This window comes from Macrotis lagotis, chromosome 1 (genome assembly GCF_037893015.1).
Source record: "Macrotis lagotis isolate mMagLag1 chromosome 1, bilby.v1.9.chrom.fasta, whole genome shotgun sequence".
Classification (NCBI taxonomy): Eukaryota; Metazoa; Chordata; class Mammalia; order Peramelemorphia; family Peramelidae; genus Macrotis; species Macrotis lagotis.
The window spans coordinates 476503006-476523774 of NC_133658.1; the positions used below are offsets into that span (position 1 = coordinate 476503006).

General features: G+C 36.2%; 1 protein-coding gene across 4 annotated transcripts in view; it reads right to left on the reverse strand.

Moving 5' to 3' along the window:
• Window positions 1-19920, reverse strand: part of LOC141506684 (interleukin-3 receptor subunit alpha-like) — a 47202-nt gene extending 27282 nt beyond the window's left edge. For 2 of the 4 annotated variants that reach the window (XM_074213667.1, XM_074213668.1), the window contains exons 1-6: window positions 19833-19920; window positions 12030-12127; window positions 6370-6506; window positions 3254-3374; window positions 3014-3143; window positions 2741-2922 (exon numbers count right to left, since the gene is read on the reverse strand). In XM_074213667.1, coding sequence (XP_074069768.1) covers window positions 2741-2922; window positions 3014-3143; window positions 3254-3374; window positions 6370-6506; window positions 12030-12096 — 637 coding nt within the window. In that variant the 5' untranslated portion in view covers window positions 12097-12127; window positions 19833-19920. Of the gene's footprint in view, window positions 1-2740; window positions 2923-3013; window positions 3144-3253; window positions 3375-6369; window positions 6507-12029; window positions 12128-19832 lie in introns of those variants that run through there. The other 2 variants (XM_074213670.1, XM_074213669.1) reach the window with 2 other exon arrangements.
• Window positions 19921-20769: the final 849 nt, after the last annotated feature.

Sequence of the window (20769 nt, forward strand, 5' to 3'; positions counted from 1 at the left end):
CTTATGAAATGTTTAACAATGGGGGGGAGACAATGGAGTACACATAATGCTTTTTTAAGTTTAATCTGCATTATTAAAAATTTGTTCCTCACTTTCTTAAGCCTGGACAATAGCAAAATAATAAATCAAGTTCTGATTTCACCAAGAAATGATTGAATGATTCTATGATTTGGCATTGTTGATTTCTGAAGTCTAAATGTGCTCATTAAAAAGTTACCAATCAGGACAGCTAGGTGATGCAGTGGATAGAGCACTTGCCCTGGAGTCAGAAGTACTTGAGTTCAAATCGGTCTCAGACACTTAATAATTACATAGCCGTGTGGCCATTGCCTTGCAAAAACCTTAAAAAAATTTACCAATCTATATCATAAGCCAGTTCCAGCTGAATCCAGCACACCATTTTACCTATGCTTTTATGTAAACATATCAAAGAGAACTCGGTCATGTACAGATATCTAGAGTACTCCACTGGAATTTTCACTTCCAATTTGACATTAAACAGTGAACTTGCCTATTCTTTGGTTCTTATCATTCAACTATCTTTGTATATAATAAATTGTACCACAGAAGATCTCGTATATTGTAAATTCTCTATTAAAATCTAGCTTGACCCTACATGGATTTCTGCATTTGAATTCTGACTACTGCTTAGCATATTGTGCATACATTGTGGCAGTCATGGAAAATGTATAGAAGATAGAATGTCTTACATGGATAATAGGAAGTTCTAGTGTTACTGGATCCCAGAGCTTCACATCCAGGGCCATCTCCAGTTGTCCCAATGCATATCTGGCCACTGGACCCAGATGGCTCTGGAGGAGAAAGTGAGGCTGGTGACTAAGCACAGCACCCCCTCACTCAAATCCAATTCATGTGCTCATCATGGCATCACCTCCCTGTTGTAATGGTCTTCTTTGAGAACAAAGGACAAGCATTATCATATCTTTCTTGTTTGTATATGATTGTTTTCAGGTCTTCTTTATTAGATTCTGGTTAAAAGCAGGGACAGTTTTAAGCCTTTTTTTTAATTTCCAACACAACTCCTTGATTGTAGGGGCTGGGGTTTTGTTTTGTTTTGTTTTTGGGTGGGGGTCTTTGCATCTTCAATTCCTATTGTTGTGCCTGGCATATAGTAGACACTTAATAAATATTTGTTGTTGTTTCCAGCACCTTATGCTGGTGATGTGACCATTGTTGTTATTGTTCAGTTGTGTCCATGGGATTTTCTTGGCAACGATACTAGAGTGGTCTGCCATTTCCTTCTCCAATGTGTCTCTGTTTTATAGATGAGGAAGTAAGGCAAATAGGGATTAAATGACTTGTCTTCCGTCACACAGCTAGTAAGTGCCTGAGGTCATTTTTGAATTCAGATCTTCCTGAGTCTAGACTTGAACTGCCTAGCTCTTCCTTGATATGAACATAGACAAGTTATTTTATCTTTCAGTGTCCCAGGGAACTTTCTAATTGTCTTTTCTTTTCTTTTTTTAATTTAAGGCAATGGGGGTTAAGTGCCCAAGGTCACACAGCTAGGCACTTATTGTCTGAGGCAGGATTTGAACTTAGGTTCTCCTGACTCCAGGGCCAGTGCTCTATTCACTGTGCCATCTAGCTGACCCTCTAATTTTCTTAAAGAAGATCTTAAGATGAAGTTACAAATGAATTTCTCGTTTACATCAATGGAAGAAGTGCCTGGTACCTAGGAGGTACTTTGAAAAAATGCTTGTTGATTGGTTTTCTTACATGTCTTCAGCTTTGCTAAATATATATCCCAAGATAGTGAAAAAAGCCCACATACACCAAAATATTTAGAGCAGGACCTTGTACAGAAGCAAAATGTCAGGAATGAAGTAGATACCCATTGATTGGGGATTGTTTAAACTGGTATAAGAATGGAATGGAATACTATTGAACCATAAGACTTTGAAGAATAGAGACAGATGGAAAGAGTTATACAAACTGGAGCGAAATAAAGTGAAGAAAACAAAATTAGGAATATTCCAACTGAACATAAAAATGTAAATAGAAATAACATCAGCAGCATCATGCAATTATACTGACCATATTCATCCCTGAGAAAGATATGAGAAAATGATCTTCCCTCCCAAATTTGCAAAGGTAGGAAACTATAGGTATGGAATCTTAACTGTACTGTGGTTGTTAGATGGGTAGTTAGATGGCAGAGTGGAGAGAGTGCCAGGTCTGGAGTCAGGAACACTTACTTTCCCAAGTTTCAAATTTGATCTTAGACACTTTCTAGCTTTGTGACCTGGGCAAGACACTTAACCCTGTTTGCCTCAGTTTCTTTATTTGTAAAATGAACTAGAGAAGGAGATGCTCCAATATCTTTGCCAAAGAAAAAAATCCCAACCCAAATAGGGTCACAAGGAATTGGGTACAAAATTGAAACTACTGAACAACAACATTAATTGAGTAGGTTAATTTTTGCTGAACTACTTTTTCCCGTTTTTTAAAATTTTTGTTACAGGAGATGGTTCTTTGGGAAGGGGGAGGGGAAAGAAATTTGAAAATGAAAGTGATTTAGTGACAAAAACTATCAATTCAGATTTTGCTAAATTAAAAAAACATTTATCTCAGTTGTTCCAAGAACAGGCTGGTAGAAGAGACACTTGAGATACATTTTATAAGATGCCACAGAGTCAAATCATTCAACCAATAACTATAAATAAAAGCATGAACTATCCCACCATCATGAATATGTAAGAAACAAAATTATCCTTACCAAAATTGGTTAGCTTAAGGTTGTCATCAATGCATTGAACCTCCCTTCCACTACTGGTTCCATTCACTAGGAAGTGATAGATTCCAGGGAATTGGAATCCTGAGAGATTATCAAAATGACATCCAACATTTCTTCCTTCAGAATCCATCTTGTATTTTGGACATTCAGTATCCATGAAGGCACTGAAATGGCCAAAATATTGCTGTGAAAGATCCAAAAAACTTTCTGTATGACAGAATGGTAAAGGGGTTTCCCTCTAAAACCAATACCTACTCTGGGGTGCCTGAGTAAAAAAACTGATATTTGATATCTCTTGGAGTTTCCCTCACTGTCCATTTGCAGTCCATGATATTTGCATCATAAATCTGGCAGGATAAATTTTCTTCAGTGGTCCCTTTTTCTCCTAGACAGAAAGAAATGAAAGAAAATATATTTGCACATTTGGTTGCAAACAAAATTTAATTTTGAGTGTAATAAGAAATCAAAAATATCTTAAGCATGTTGCTATATCACCTCTTTGGGGAAAATGGAATGTTTTTGAAAATTTTTTCCCAGCGGATCCCTCAATTACATATTCTACCCCTTGACACCAAGAATGGAATCCCATTATTTCGCAAGCACTGTTGTTTGTTGCCTAAAAACAAAAACAAGAAAACACACAATCATGAGCTATTTGATCATGAAACAGAACTGATAAAATAAGGATATTCGATTAAATACCCTCTAAGGTCCCTTCTACTTGTGACATGTTACCATTCTATTACTGTTGAGAACTAAGTTACCTTGCTTCCCAGAATTATTTTCCATCACTGGATCATTGGATTTGGGATCTGGGTGAGAGTTCTTGGCATAGTCACTTACTAGGTATATGATATTGATGCTTGTCCTTCATTCTTGAAGAAGACCATGACTTCAGGGCAGGTGATGCCATGACAAGCAAATGAATTGGATTTGAGTGAGGGGGTGTTGTGCCAAGTCACCAGCCTCACTTTTTCCTCCAGAGTCGTTTGGGTCCACAGGTCAGATATGAATCAGGACTACTGAAGATGGCCCTGGATGCTAGAAAATCAGGGTCGAGTGGCCAACCCAAGGTCACACAACTACTAAAAGTCAAATGTCTGAGGCTGAATTCAAATTTCAGTCCTCCTGATTCCGAGGTCAGTGCTCTATCCACTGCACCACCTCTTCTTCGAGAATGAAGGGCAAACATCATCATCATTTTCATCTGATAGTGGAAAAGGGGAGGTAAGAGAATAAGCATTCATTTAACACTTATTATGGGCCAGATACTTTTTACTAATTTTATCTCATTTGATCCTTATAACAACCATGCAAAGTAAGTGAAATTATTATCCTCATTTGACAGTTGAAGAAACTAAGGCAAATAGAGGTAAGTGAGTTGTTTAAGATCAGACAGCTAATACATATCCATGTCAAACTTGAACTCAAGTCTTTCTGTGCTCTAGTACTTAACATTTCTACACTTAAATGTTCTCATTGAATAAATGGACTGTTGGGGCGGCTAGGTAGCACAGTGGATAGAGCACTGACCCTGGAGTCAGGAGTACCTGAGTTTAAATCTGATCTCAGACACTTAATAATTACCTAGTTGTGTGGCCTTGGGCAAGCCACTTAACCCCATTGCCTTGCAAAAAAACCTAAAAAAAAATGTACTGTGTACTATACAGGACTATTGTCAAGACTGAATCATTTTATTGTGTGTCAAGGATTCTTTCAATCAGACCTTCAAACAAAGCTACTTATGACTTGGAAAAGAAAGTTCTCACTAATAAAGTCCCTAGCATTGTCAAATGGTTTAGCATCAGAGATGGATGTGATTATGTCAATGGAAATGATGTTTTGGAAAAATAAATTACTAGCAGAAATGACTCAGAGAAGATTTTTGGACAGTGCTGAATTCAAGTTAAAGTGATCTAGTTTGCAAAAGTGGATGGAAATCGACTGGTCCTCCTCCAATTGAGAAAACAATCCAAGACTGGCTCCTGGAAGAAGAAATTTTACTGAAAACACCCCAGCAGAAGAAGGCCACGAGATGCAAGTCATCCAAATGGCCCGAGTTAGAGAGGAAATTGAAGAGATGGATTGAAGAGCAAAGGGCAATTGAAATTACTGTGCCCACAAAGATGGTTCAGCAGGAGGCAAGAAGAACTGCTGATGAAAAAGAAGTGACTGATTTCAAAGGAGGATATGATTAGTGCTTCAGGTTCATGAAATGGAATGGACTAAGTATGCATTCATGCACCAGACCTGCCCAAAAGATTCCTGAAAGCTATGAATAAAAGATCCTTGAATTTCATGATGAATAAAATTTGAACTAAATAACTTTAGGTAATACATTTTTTTTTTCAAATTTTGTGCCCCCAAATTAGAGTGCATCTTATACATGGAATCATCTTATACATGTGGAAATACAGTGTTAAACATGATTTAATATTTATAATCTTTATCAAATTACTTACTGTTGTAGGGAAGGAGTGGGAAAAGAGAGAGAAGAAAAATGTGTAACTCAAAAGATTACAAAAGGATGAATGTTGAAAACTATCTTTACATGTAATTGAAAAAATAAGATAAAATAGCATTTTAAAAAAAGGCCATTAGAGGAGAAATCAGAAGACCTAGGTTTTATTCCATCCTCTGACAATAATTTTGATTCTTATTTTCCTCCCCATTAAAAGGAGTAGATTTGACAAAATGTCATTTAAGATTTCTCAGCTCCCCCAATATATGAATCTTTGAGATTAGATGTCCTTATGATTCTATTTCCCCTCAGTTCTAATTTCAAACTGTTAAATTGAACCATCCTTTGTGACCATTTCCCAACTCTGGAGCCTCAGTTGCCTTCACTGTGAAATGTGGAAGCTAGATTAGATATACTTTCTTTAAAACCTTTTAATTTTAGCATACTAACCAAAAGTTGCAAAGTATAGAATTCTGGGCTTGGAGTTGGGAAAATCTGCAAGTCAGTTCACATTTTGCCTCTGAACCTTTTCAGTTGTGCAAGTTTAGGCAAGTCACTTATCTTTTCTGTTCTTCATTTTCCTCCTCTGACAAATGGGTTGTTGTAAAAATCAAGTACATATGCAAAATGTTTGCAAGACTTAAAATGCTATACAAATGTTAGCTGTTATTTTGGTGTAGAGGTGTGAGGATTACCTTCTAACCTTTTTTTTAGTTTCCTTCCCACCCCACCCCTTCAATCTCTATGCTTATTGCAAAAGTTACTAGTCTACATTTACCTCATTAAATATTTATGCTCTGGGATGCCAGATTGACTTTAGCTTTCAAATGTCAAAAATAATTATTTAAACTAAGAAACTATCAAATGGTCCACTTTCTTTGATGAGGTGAGTAGCAATCTCAGCAGTCGTAGAGTATCCCTGAGTCTTAGATTGGTATTCTACCTCTCCCCCCTCACGTAGGGTGCCATTGGTGACATGCCTCAGGGGGCAGTGTACTTATTCCAAGTTCAAAAATTCCTAGGTGTGAATATGCTAGTATTGTCCTTTAATTGTTGAAATCATCTTTTCTCCTGTTCACTGAGTGAATATATTTATAGCATATACATACATACCTGATTTTTATATATATGCACATAAAATTATTTTTACCTTTATTTGATATGCAAAGTCTGGAGAACCATTAATAAGTTTATTAACAGTACAGTGGACCTCAGTTACATTCTTCAAGTTGGTCCATCTCAGCCACTTTGTCTTCATATCTACAGTTATGTTTTCAATTGTCGAATCTGTAAGTGAAGGTTTTCAACACTGCTAAAAGTTCAATCAAATCAGTATTAATAAAGTATATGCTGTGTGAAGAATACTCTGGATTAAGGTACAAAATTTTTGCCGTCAAGAAGCTTGAATCTAGGAAGGCTGATAAAATACATTCAAATAGTTAAAATGCAAAATAGTAATGATTTTCTAAGGTCAAACAAAAATATTATGTGAACTTCATGGGAAGAGTTCTCATTTCTAATTGGGGGGAATTTCAACGGAGGATTCATGGAGGAAGTTATATTAGATAAGATGGGGAGGACTTTAAAGTTTGAGCAGAAAGGTTATATTTCATGAAGTATGAGAAAAGGTCTGCAGGTGAGAATGTGCAAGGAATGTATAGAGAGACAAATAAATAATCCAGGTTAGTATATAGAGAAGGGAGGAAGATGATACATATCTGGGTAATTTGAGGGGAACCAGACCTTGAATGACAAACTAAAGAGTTGAGCTTAGGTCTACAAATAATTGAAAACTATTGGAGGCTTTTGGGTTGAAGAATAATAGAATCAGAGTTGCATATAAGATTAGACTAGCAAGAGAAGAATGCATTAGAGTTTAGAGAGTAGAAGGAGGTAGATTTTTTAGGAAGTTTTTACAACAGATCAGGCTAATGTAGGATCATGGAAGTAGATCAAGAAAGGAGATGATACAGGCAAATCAATTACTCATGTTTTTCTATTTCAACTGTTTTTTAGTTTTTAATGGTCCTATTTCACATGTAATTTAACAGTATGTATTTCCTAAATTTTTAAAAAATATTATTTAAAAATAAAATTATAGATAAAATACACTGACAGGAAAAAGGATACTCTGGGACTGTTGAGTCCTTTACAGAATTAAACAAATGTGGTATGACAGCATCTCCTAGTTACATGTCCTATGTCTGTATTTGTGTGTGTAGGTATAGGGTACAATAGGAATGAATTGGTAGGGGGAAAAATCATCCCACATGCCTTCAGCTAGATTCTAGAATCAGTATAAGAAGCAAGACAAAATAAATGTTTCTAAATAGACAGAGATTGAGAATTCTTCTTAATCAATCTGAAATTCTATTGGCCCTGTGAAAAATACAATAACATGCTATTATATTAACAAACATTTATTTTCTCTTCCTCCCACTTCCCCCACTGAAAACCAAAAAACCTTGTAGCCAAATCTAAGAAGAACTGAGTTCAAATTCAGTTTGAGATAACTGTGTGACCCTGGGCAAGTGACTTAGCCTACTTCAGCCTTAGTTTCCTTTTCTATAAAATGAGGATAATAATAGAACCTACCTTCCAGGGTTGTTGTGAGATTAAAATGAGATGATATTTGTAAAGCACTTCTCAAACTTTAAATTTCTTTATAAATGCTATTATTGTCACTGTTCTTGTGTTCAAGCAAAAGATATTTCAACACTGACTACGTAAAAATGTAAATCTCATTCTGCATCTTGAATTCATTATCAGTCCTCTGGAGTCCTAGCTGGTCATTACAGATTAACATTCTTAATCTTTTCAATGTAGTAACATACCATTGAGAAGAACTTATGATTTCTATTGTCTAAAACTGTAAGGTGTAGTGGAAAGAACTCTATCAGTAATATCAAGAAACCTGGGTTCAAATTCCAACTTTTCTACTGATTTACTGTGTAACCTTTGGCAAATTATTTTCCTTCTCTGGGTCTGAATTTCCTCACTTAAAAGATGCTATATCAATCTATTCCATCATTAGGCAGAAAATGATGGATTACCTTTCTAGTCAATATATCACTAAGAAACTCTGTCTTCTTTCACTTTCTTCTTCTTTTTTTTTGCAAGGCAAATGGGGTTAAGTGGCTTGCCCAAGGCCACACAGCTAGGTAATTATTAAGTGTCTGAGGTCGAATTTGAACTCAGGTACTCCTGATTCCAGGGCACTATCCACTGCGCCACCTAGCTGCCCCTTCTTTCACTTTTTTTTGTTTTTTTAGGTTTTTTTGCAAGGCAAACGGGGTTAAGTGGCTTGCCCAAGGCCACATAGCTAGGTAATTATTAAGTGTCTGAGACCGGATTTGAACCCAGGTACTCCTGACTCCAAGGCCGGTGCTTTATCCACTACGCCACCTAGCCGCCCCCTTCTTTCACTTTCTAGTAAGAACTCCAAATTTTTCAACAGTAAAGTGAGTGGATTATTGTTGAACTTTGTACTTTTACCGTCAAGCAGTAATTAATTACTTTTAAACTTTTTTTTTCTAACTCTTAACTTGAAATACTCCAACTGAATTAAAAAAAAACCCCAAGCCTCTGCATGGAAACAATAATTTAAAAAAAAGACCTTAGGAGTTGAGAAGAGTAAAAGAATGAGGTGTTGATGTCACATCTCTCCCCTCCCCCATTTAAGATCATAGTACAAGTTCCCTAATTTTCTACAAACCTTAATCAATTATGTTTCATTTCCAACAAGGCATATTGGAAATGTGATTCCTTAAATGGCACTTAGGAGAAAGGACAAAGAAAAGACTCGAGGTGAATGTAAATAGGTTAAAGCATATCACCAATGATAACTTGAGCGCAAGAAATGGTACAAAAAAAAGACATAATTAAACAAATATATTCCTGGAAAGAAACTTGAGCCAGTATTGAGCTATGGATGGGGAATAGTACATGGCAAGTGATACACTAGGACATCCATAAAATATTTTAAATCAATAGAGGCAAACCTTTAATGCATTGGACTTTGATTGTTTATGGTCAGTTTATATGTAATGGGGTCCTTTCCCGTCCCTTCTAGAAAATGTGTAGTCTCTACTTTTGGGGGAACCCTATGCATATGTTTCATTTATATTTGACTTATTAATGTGAGTTCCTTGGTTGGCCCCTGAGTTAGGAGAGATGAAGTCTCCTTATTTAATGAGGCCATTTCCATTTGGCCATATTTTTGATTGTCATCTTTTGGGTGAAAAGATGTTACCCCAGTTGGGGTTATGGTGGTGAAGGAAGAATAGGGTCCTTTATTGACCTGAGGGCTTATGGTGATTCCACCCACCTGACAGAGAAATTGCAACTGAAGAACTTCTTGGGCCCTTGTTCCTTTCTTGAAACTGCATTTGCTGCATTTTTGCAGTGGCCACATCTCCTACCAGCAAGGGAAAGCAGTGACAGTGGTGGCTCCCTTAGTAGGAGTAGCTAATGGTTGAAAGAGAGCCGGGGAAGGGCTATGGAAAGCATTTCCTCCTTCAAAAGTGTCCCTAAATCCTCAACTCTTACAATTAATAAAGCTTACAGTTAATAAAGAGATTCTCAGCAGTGAGTCATATATGGATAGAAATATTCATATGGTTCCCTGGGAGCAGTCAAGCAATAAGGTTTGATTAAATTGAATACTGATTAAATCATGACTCCCTCAGGATATAGAAGTGCACTCAGAATAGAAATACAGTTTGACTGTGCCATGATGGTTAATACCATCTAATGAATAATAATAATAACTATATAATAATAATGATAGCAAGAAGACTCAAATATCTTTCCATGCTATTATGATATTGAGCAAATCAGCCTCTCTACAATTCTGACATTTTAACTTTTGGGTAAGAGTATGACTATGGGCTCTTGATATTTAAGAAGTTAAAATATTGAAATGAGCATTGTTAGAACTTACAAAGAAAATAAAAGTCCAAGTCCCTGCCCTATAGAAATTTACAGTCCAATTTTGGAGACAGGACAACATATAGGCAAATATACAGGACTGTGTATAATGGCACATATCTATATCATCAATAGTTATAGTTTGAAAGCACTAAAATAACCTTAGAAATTATCTTCATTCTAATATCAATGGGAAAAGGTGAATTCAATGGATTACAGCATGTTGTTCAAAGTAGAGCTCAATTTAAGTGAGCTACCATGCATATATAAACTTATATATAATACACTCTATCTCTATATATTTAAAAAACATCAATATTATTCATTTGAAAAAAATTAGCTGCACTATTTTGCCATAGCAAACAAATGGAAATCAAGTAGATACCCATAGATTAAGGAATAATGGCTAAAGTAATTGTGGTACATAACAATAAATGGAATATTGTTAATATTCCATTATTTTCATGTGTCACAATTAGTGTCAAATGATAAATACTGAGAAATATGGGAAGGATTACATGAACTAATGCAGAGTGAAATAGCAGAGCCAACAAAATATATATACAATTATTATAGCAACATAATAACAAACCATCATTAAATGATAAAAAATGATTATTACAAAAATTATAAACACTATATTCAGTTGGTCTGATTCTTCACAACCCCATTTTGAAGCTTTCTTGACAAAGTTACTGGAATGGTTTGCCATTGCTTTCTCCAGCTCATTTTACAGATGAGGAATTAAGGCAAAAAGGATAAAGTGACTTGCCCGGTGTCACCCAGGTAATAAATGTCTGAAAGTAGATTTGAATTCATGAAAATGAACTTTCCTGATTCTAAGCCTAGTGCTCTATACACTGTGCCACCTCCCTGACCCATTTGTTCTTATTATAAATAAGCTGACATCAAAAAAGAGATATGACACCTCCCTCTACTCCTTTGCAGAGATGTACTTTTTAAAAAATTCTTTTTCATTGTGTTGATTTGTTTTCCTGATTTCTCTCTTATTTATCTTTTTCCTTTAAATTCTTTTTTTAAGGGCGGCAGTTAGGTGGATCAGTGGATAGAACACTGGCCCTTGAGAAAGGGGGACCTGAGTTCAAATTTGACTTCAGACACTCAGATCTAGCTGTGTGACCTTGGGTAAGTCACTTAACTCCATTGACTTGCAAAAACCAAAAAAAATTCTTTTATCTAAGTGAGACTTCACTAGGAGAACTCAAGGGATAGAGGGGGAATTAAATGAGGTAAAAATAAAAGAGATCAATAAAATATATTTTAAAACGACAATTACTATTTCCTCTTTCCCTTTTCTCTTACGACATCTTTAACATTTCACAGTAGTAGACATATAGGCATGAGGTCACCATTTGTCATAGTACAGGTCCTGTCTTAAAAATGATGGACTTTGTTCTCACTAACACAAATCTAGTCCTTTAACCTCCTACTCCTGAGAGCCAATATCATGAGATCACAGATTTTGAACTGACCTAGTCAGTCTTCCTTTATTTTACTAATAGGAAACTGAGACTGAGAGAAGTTCAGTGACCTACCCAAGGTCACAGACTTGAGATTTGGAAATAGCAGGGATGTGAACACATGTCATTCATAGCCAGTATTCTTTCCACTGTCCAATGAAATAATTGTAGCTTTTATACCAACATTTGAAAACTTTCTTGTCATCCCAGTGAGGAATAACTAATGACAATTTAGCAATGGCTAGTTATCCCAGTGAGGGGTACCTAACAATAATAGTAACCAACATCCGCAAGTGTGATGCTAGAATGATAATACTGAATCAAGTTGGAAAGACATTTCTAGGTTTGTGATAAATAAAACATCTTCAGATGCTAATCACTGTTATAACCTCATACTCACCCTCTTGTTGACTGTGTGCTAGGGTTAGTAGCACTGAGAACCAAATGAAGATTATCAGGTCTGCCATGGAACCACTCCTTAGGACTAGATCTGAAGATCTGAAATAGGAAGAAATAACAGTATATCTCTGGATTTTCAGAAGACCTGATCTCTGACTGGGTTTTATGGCTGCAGAAAGCATACCTGAAATGATATTCTTATTAGCTTTTGCCTGAGGCAACACATTCAATTCTTACGTTTTTCAGTTTTCTTGGCAAAGATATTGGAGTGTTTGGTCATTTCCTTCTCTAACTCCTTTTATAAAGGAGGAAACTGAAACAAAACAGGATGAAATGACTTGCCCAGGGTCGCAGAGCTAGTAAATCTAAGACCAGATTTGAACTCAGGATGATGAGTCTTCCTGACTCTAGACCCTGCTCTATCCATTGGGCCAATTCACTGTTTAGATGACATTATAGAATAGGCATTATAGTTAAGAATTATCTTTTCAAACAGGATATGGGGCATCGGGAGTTTTTCACGGATTCATATTTTTATGCATTTTGCTTACCTAGCAAATTACAGTAGTCAGAGGATGACAACATCAAAAGGGATTGACTTAGATTTAACACCACTTCAGGAAATAATGCAAAAAGTTTAGAACTGCTCTTTTTTTTTCAAAACTTTTTTTTTAAAGAAGTATTTACAGTTAAATGATTTATCTAGGGTCACATAGCTAATCAGGTCCTCTTGGACTGCAGGACCAATGCTCTATCCACTGCATCACACAACTGGGATGATCTTTCATGGATCACTCATTTGGGAGGTAGCATGTTCTGTGTAGGACAGTTAGCTCCTCTGGTAGAGGATAAGTACCCTGATTGTGTAGTCATTCTTTTTATAGCTCTGCTAGAGTCAGTTTTGTTTCTAGAATTAGAGACAGACTTTTTTGAAATTTTAAATTAAAATTAAAATTTTTTAAACAATGGGGTTGTTTCATCTCTCCCTGGGACTCAGTGATCTCCTTTGACTAGTACCACCAGTTCTAGTATAGAGGAGAAATAGCAGTCATTGACTAGGGCTCTGGACTGGGAAGAAGTGAGGACTCTAGCCTTGATAACTTTTTTCTTCCTCTGTATCACAAACCTTTACCCTTCCTCTGTACTCTCCCCTGTTGTGGGACCAATTCTTTTTTTAAATTAATTTTTATTAAAGATATTATTTGAGTTTTACAATCCCCCCCCATCTTACTTCCCCCCCCCCCGGAAAGCAATCTGTCAGTCTTTACTTTGTTTCCATGTTGTACCTTGATCCAAATTGTGTGTGATGAGAGAGAAATCATATCCTTAGAGAAGAGACAAGAATTCTAAGAGGTAACAAGATCAGACAATAAGATATCTGGTTTTTTCCCCTAAATTAAAGGGAATAGTCCTTGAACTTTGTTCAAACTCCACAGCTCCTTATCTGGATACAGATGGCACTCTCCTCTGCAGACAGCCCACAATTGCTCCCAATTGTTGCACTGATGGAATGAGAGAGTCCTTCAAGGTTGAACATCACCCCCATGTTGCTGTTAGGGTGTACAGTGTTTTTCTGCTTCTGCTCATCTCACTCAGCATCAGTTCATGCAAATCCCTCCAGGCTTCCCTGAAATCTCTGGGACCAATTCTGAGATGTTAAGGGGAAGCAGTAACTTGTGATGGAGGCCAGAGTTACTTATCAGAATATTGAATATATCAGTATTTGTTAATTGTTTTTCTTGATGACAAGAAAAATATGGTGAAAATATAAAAGCTATCCATAAAGTTATTTTTAAATGAAAATTAATATTTTATTTTCCCCAGTTATTCATAGAAATATTTTTTTTATTTATTAAAGATTTGATTTATTTTGAGTTTTACAATTTTTCCCCCAATCTTACTTCCCTCCCCCACCCCCCACAGAAAGCAATTTGTCAGTTTTTACATTGTTTCCATGTTGTACATTGATCCAAATTGAGTGTGATAAGAGAGAAATCATATACTTAAGGAAGAAACATAAAGTATAAGAGATAACAAGATCAGACAATATGATATCAGTTTTTTTTCTAAATTAAAGGTAATAGTCCTTGGACTTTGTTCAAACTCCACAGTTCTTTCTCTGGATACAGATGGTATTCTCCATTGCAGACAGCTCAAATTGTACCTGATTGTTGCATTGATGAAATGAGTGTGTCCATCAAGGTTTATCATTGCTCCCATGTTGCTGTTAGGATGTACAGTGTTTCATAGAAACAATTTTTAACATTATTTTTTTTTGCAAGACAATGGGGTTAAATGGCTTGCCCAAGGCCACACAGCTAGGTAATTCCTAAGTTCCTGAGGTCAGATTTGAACTCAGGTACACTTGACCCCAGGGCTGGTGCTCTATACACTGTGCCACCTAGCTGCCCTTAACATTCATTTTAAAAAATATTTTTAGTTCCAAATTCTCTCCCTTCCTCTCTATGATGGATATTAAAAAAGAAATGTAAGTGGGAAGCAAACAAAATAAATTCTCAATGCTTAAGGGTGAGAGTGGAGAAGTGTGTAATAGAGAAGGGGAAAGAGAATTTAAGATTACTTCTTCAACAATTAGGATAATTGTGGTGTGTGACATAATGGAATATATTGCATTATATTGTCCTGGGTAGTATGACTTGAAGAAGAATATAGTGAATAGAACCAGGAGAACAATTTTTACAAAGATAATAACATTTATAAAATAGTAGGTGCAAGTTCCCACCAGAGACTCCCTGGTTTAAAATGCTACCCCATTACATACTGACCTCCCAATCTGCAGCTGCTGCATTGCTTTATTGATTTCAGAGTCACTACTGAGAAATCTCTCTGCTACCAGCTTTTGGGATTCATCTCTCTTTTCTGTTTTGTTTGTTTATTTTTCCAAGGCAATGGGGTAAAGTGATTTGCCCAAGGTCACACAACTAAGTAATTGTTAAGGACTCAGGTCGTTCTGACTCCAGGGTTAGTGCTCTGTGCACTATGCCACCTAGCTGCCCCTTGGGCTTCATCTCTTTAACAGTTACCTGCTATCAGGCTGACTCTGTTGATTAGGGTAAAGTCATTAGAATGTCTCTCCCTAATAAATATAGCTTATTGACAACTCATTAATCATGACTATAGAATTGGAGCTACCACATCCAGGTAAGAGGTCTGCTGAGCAAAAACTAGACACAGGGTCTGGTCTACAGGCTAAGACTAATTCTATTTGTTTTTGTTTTTGCTAGGAAATAGGGTTAAGTGACTTGTCCAAGGTCACACAAGTAGATAATTATTGTGTCTGAGGGTGAATTTGAACTCAGGTTCTTCTGACTCCAGGGCTGGTGCTCTATCCACTGTGCCACTTAGCAGCCCCAGATTGTTTTTTTTAATACCCTATATCTGAGGTTGAATTATAGTCTATTGTCACAATTAATTAGCAGTCTTGGGGGTAGAAAATTCTTGTGATTCCTTTTCAACCCTTTATGGGGGTTGTGTGTGCCTCAAACCAATTTCAGGAGATTCTGACCTCATAGGAATTATATGAAAGCTGTGGTCTAAAGATGACCTAATTTGAAAGATCTTTTTGTCTTGGAAAGTAAGGGTGAATTTGAACTCGGGTATTTCTAATTCCAGGGCTAATGCTCTATTCATTGTGTCACCTAGCTACCTATCTTTGGTCATCCTATCCATATTTGTTCAATGGATTCAGATGGCTCCAGAAGAAAAAATAAAGCTGGTGACTTTGCACAGTCCTCCCTCATTTAAATCTTTTTTTTTTTTGCAAGGCAATTCGATTAAGTGGCTTGCCCAAGGCCACACAGCTAGGTAATTATTAAGTGTCTGAGGTCGGATTTGAACTCAGGTACTCCTGACTCCAGGGCTGTGCTCTATCCACTGTGCCACCCAGCCACCCCTTCTTTTTTTAAGAAAGATTTTATTTATTTTGAGTTTTACAATTTTCCCCCTAATCTTGCTTCCCTTTCCTACCCCCACCAGAAGGCAATTTGCCAGTCCTTACATTGTTTCCATGGTATACAATGATCTAAGTTGAATTGACCCCATTTAAATCTAATTCACTTATATGTTATTGTATCACTTCCTTGATGCTGTGATCCTCTTTGAGAATGAAGGTCAAATACTTATCTGTCTCTTTCTCTCTCTTTCTCTCTCTCTCTCTCTCTCTCTCCTTTCTCCATCCATATCTATTCATCTATTCACATCCATCTATTTTTCTATCTATCTATCTATCTATCATCTATCTATCTATCTATCTATCTATCTATCTATCTAATCTACTTATCTGTCTGTCTGTCTGTCTGTCTGTCTGTCTTTCTCAGGAGTAACATTCCCTTTTTTACTCCACTCCTCTCTGGAGCAGCATTTTGATTAGGGAGGAAAACCTCCCTGTCTTCATACATAATGGTTGTTTCTTTAGGTTGTTCCAAAGAAACAACCTTGATAATTTGAAAGTATATAGGAGAGTTGTGATCGTTATGCAGGCTGTTCTCATTTTTTTTCTAAATCACTTAGAAGTGACTTTGAGTTTTTTGTTTTGATCCTTCTTCCTTGTTCTACTTTTCTAAGATCTTTAGCTTTGTTTCCTGTTTTGTTTTCTGTTCCTCATGTTCTGTTCCTCACGGTCTATTCTAATTTTGCTCTTCCACTTTAAAAAGTCCCAACAGACTTCTTCTCAAGGTCAAACATCTGTAATGGCCACAATAATGCTTTTTAAGGGGACATTCCACAAGTTAATAAATTTGGTTATTTATTGTAGTGATTTTACCTGGTGACAAAGGCAGGTCCTTTCCTGTGCCATTCGTGGTTTGCATAATGACAAATATGACTTAAGAGTATATGGAAGGAGAGATATATTTCAGCAATGGTATAGAATGACCTAAATCAACTCTTGTAAGTGGTAAGAATCCTTGATAAATGATATCTTTTAAATTTCATGAATTGAACTGTACTCTTAGTCTTGGGAGTCAAGTTTTACACAAAATTATGAAGCAAGCAAGGATAAAGTTTGGTGCCCCCAGAAACCTCTTTTATTTTTATTTTTTTAGTTTTTTTGCAAGGCAATGGAATTAAATGACTTGCCCAAGACCACATAGCTAGGTAATTATTAAGTGTCTGAGGCCTGCTTTGAACTCAGATCCTCCTGACTCCAGGGTTGGTGCTCTATCCACTGTGCCACCTAGCTGCCCCAGAAATCTCTTTTAAATTGTAATTTCTCCCAATTTCTATCTCTCTTCAACTTGGATAACTTATGTAGAACCTTTAAACTCATTATCTTCTTTAGTATTGTTATTTTCCTTTGGGAGAAAGAATCTCAATGAAATCATTCATGTTGGTGGATTGGTTCTTGTTCTTTGTTATCTAAGAAGATCAAAATGACAAGTTGATCATGTCAACTTCCTGCTTCAAATTCTTTAGTCTCTCTCTGTTGCCCAAAATATAAAATAGGAATACTTTATCAGGACTCTTGACATGTTACCATATGACTCCAACACAACTTTCCAGATTTATTTCTTACCATTCCTTTTCATGAATTAAACATTTCAATAAGATTGAACTTCTAGTTATTCTCCACACTCAGCATGCTATCTCCCACCCCTATGCTCCTAAACAGGCCATTATCCATGACTGAAATTCATGCACATCTCTGCCTTTTAGAATTCTTGTTTTCCTTCAAGATTTAGCTCAGGTATCACTTCTATGAAACTTTAATCTCTCCAATTATTAGTTCTCTCTTCCTTCTCAAAAATTCCTAGAATACTTTGTATGATCACTTCTTTCCATGCCAGTCCATCAGGTGAAATCCAACCTATCTACTTCAGAAAGCCTTCCCTTATTTCCCTGGTCATAGATGATCTCTCCCTCATCTGAACTCTTATAGTATCTTCTCCTGAGCCGTTTGATATATCTATCACTCATGACCTTAACATTTTTTTTACAAAGTTCTCTTTAACTTCTTTCAATCTGAGTCATATTATTTATATCTGTGCACAAATCATATCCATCCAGTAAAACACCAGTTCCTCGAGGGCAAAGACTAATTAATTTATTTAGGTACTAAATGAATACTTGTTGAATGGAAATTATTTGAACAAAGAACAAAAAGTCTGCTTTAAGTCAATTAATTCCTATTGAAGTTACATTTTAAATCATAGCATCAGAATCGGAGCAACTGCCCAGACTGCATGTAATTAGTTAAGGCAGCTAGGTGGCACAGTGGATAGAGCATTGGCCTTGGAGTAAGGAGGATGGGAGTTTAAAACTGACCTCTGAAGCTTTTTTGTTGTGTTACCTTGGGCTAGTCAATTAACCCTGAATCCAGGGCTATCTCCAGTCTTATTGATTTATATCTGGCTATCTGATCCAAACAGCTCAGGAGGAGAAAAGTGAGTTTGGTGACTTAGCACAACACCTCCCTTACTCAAATCCATTTCATATGCTTGTCATGGCATCACCTTCCTGATGTCATGGTCCTTCCAAAATAAAGAACAAACATTACCTACATAATATAAAGAATGGAGCAGGCTAGAAATTAGGGTTCTCCAGGATAGAAAGAATTAGGGATGTTCCAGTATTCTTCTCTATCCTCTGGAATTGCCAGCCAATGGGCTAGGTGCTATAAATTGTACTTCTGTATTTCTCCATGTTCAATTTTGGCCATGACTAAAATACCTAGGCAAGTTTCATATAGTAGGGAGTTGAAATGGTAGTGCTTGCTGTAATTTGAAGACTCTTGTGGGGATTTGGAAATAGAATCAGAGACTCATAGTAAATTGCAGTCAATAATTTATCTTTTTTTAATTTTTTTTTTTTTTAGGTTTTTGCAAGGCAAACGGGGTTAAGTGGCTTGCCCAAGGCCACACAGCTAGGTAATTATTAAGTGTCTGAGACCAGATTTGAACCCAGGTACTCCTGATTCCAGGGCCGGTGCTTTATCCACTATGCCACCTAGGCGCCCCAATAATTTATCTTGAAGCTTAATATATACACTGTTTTCAGAGTTTATTAGCATAGTTTGTGGCACTTAAGATGAATTGATTTTGATTTTTTATATGGTTTTTAAAACTCATATCTTTCTACCTCTTCAGTACTACTCTTTCTTCTTTAAGAACTTTACAATCCAAAGAAATAGGACTCTTTACTGTTTCTTACTCTGTCTTCCAACTTTGAGCAATTTCACTGACTGTTCCCTACTTTATCTCTTCCTTCGAGCTTCCTTCTTCAAATCTCAGCCAAAATTACACCTTCTTTGAGAAGTCTTTCATGGTACCCTTTAATGTTAGTGCCTTTCCTCTGAGAATATCTCCAACTTGTATGTATGTATGTATCTTGTTTGTACATAGTTTGTGTGCTGTCTTACCCATTAAATTGTTTCTGTCTTTCTCTGTATCCTCAGTACTCAGCATTGTCCCTGGAACTGTTTAATAAATTCATGCTGACAATCAGTCAATTTTTCAAAATTTGAAAAAAAGGGAAAATTATGTACTCCATTGACTAATTTTTTTTACAAATCAGCTTTTTTATGATGAAAGTTTCAGTTTAATAAAGGATAATCTAATTATACTATAATTCTAACTGAAGCTCTCTTGTGATTTCCAATGTTATCATTATTATCCCTATAGTCTCTCAACAGCTTTTCTAATACTCTGATGACATACTTCCCACCATCCATGCAACAAAACCCCTGGTTGCCTGTCTATGATCCATGAGAAAAAGTCACACCAGAAGTAGTTCTAATTGAATTTCAAAATGGAGATTATGAAATATAGTTACAAGTTAAAGAACTTACTCCTTAGTACTAGGGATCTCTTCCTTTCCTTATGGTCAAGCAGTGCAGCTGTGGAGCCAGGCTTTCTGTCTTCTGGCACAGGCAGAAATGAACCACTCCCTCTTGAGAAATTTCCCCCTTATATTCTCTGAAGCTTCCTTTTTTTTTTTAATGCTACCACCCCCTTTCTGTGAATTTTCCTCATTAAGCCTTTGAAGTTGTTTTGAAATTCCAGATCCACTTAAGAAATGAATTTGGAATCAGAAAGAATTACTACTGGTGCCATCTTGGCTACAGAAGGGAAAAGCAGATGGAGGAGCAAAAGAAAATAGGAAGAGCAGAAAATGAAAAAGGAAAAAAAGGGAGAGGATATGGGAATAGAGAGGAGGCAAGGTGAGGATAACAAGAAAAAAAGGGAAGGTAAAGGGGGAGAATTTTATATATGTGTAACCTGATATTCTTTAATTTGTAATTAATATTTTGGATCTACATTTCTGATTTAAAAATTGGTCCATAAATTCCTAGTTGAGGTATTAAGTTTGGAATGTAGGCCTGGATGCTGACTTTTTGCTCTGGTTAGGAATTTTGTCCTTATCAATAGAGACCTAAAGGCAGATATATATATTTGTAAATTCGAGTTTATATAGCTCTGGAAATAAAATGAGTTAAATATGCTATGTTTAATGGGAATTGATCAGTGTCCCCAGAAAAGGATACAATGGTCTTCTTTCCACCCTAATTCTTATCTGTTTTGTACAAAGGAACAGACTTTGTAAAAGAAGTTATAAGTTAAGATCTGTGACTCCTCTATGTGAGATGTGTAACGTGATTGGTTAGCCATCAAAATTTTTATGGTTCTTTCTTTAAATCCTATGAATATTGATTATTCATTTACCTCAGTGTTGGCATTCATAGGGATGTCATCCACCCATGGATTATTGGTAAGATTCTAGTGAAT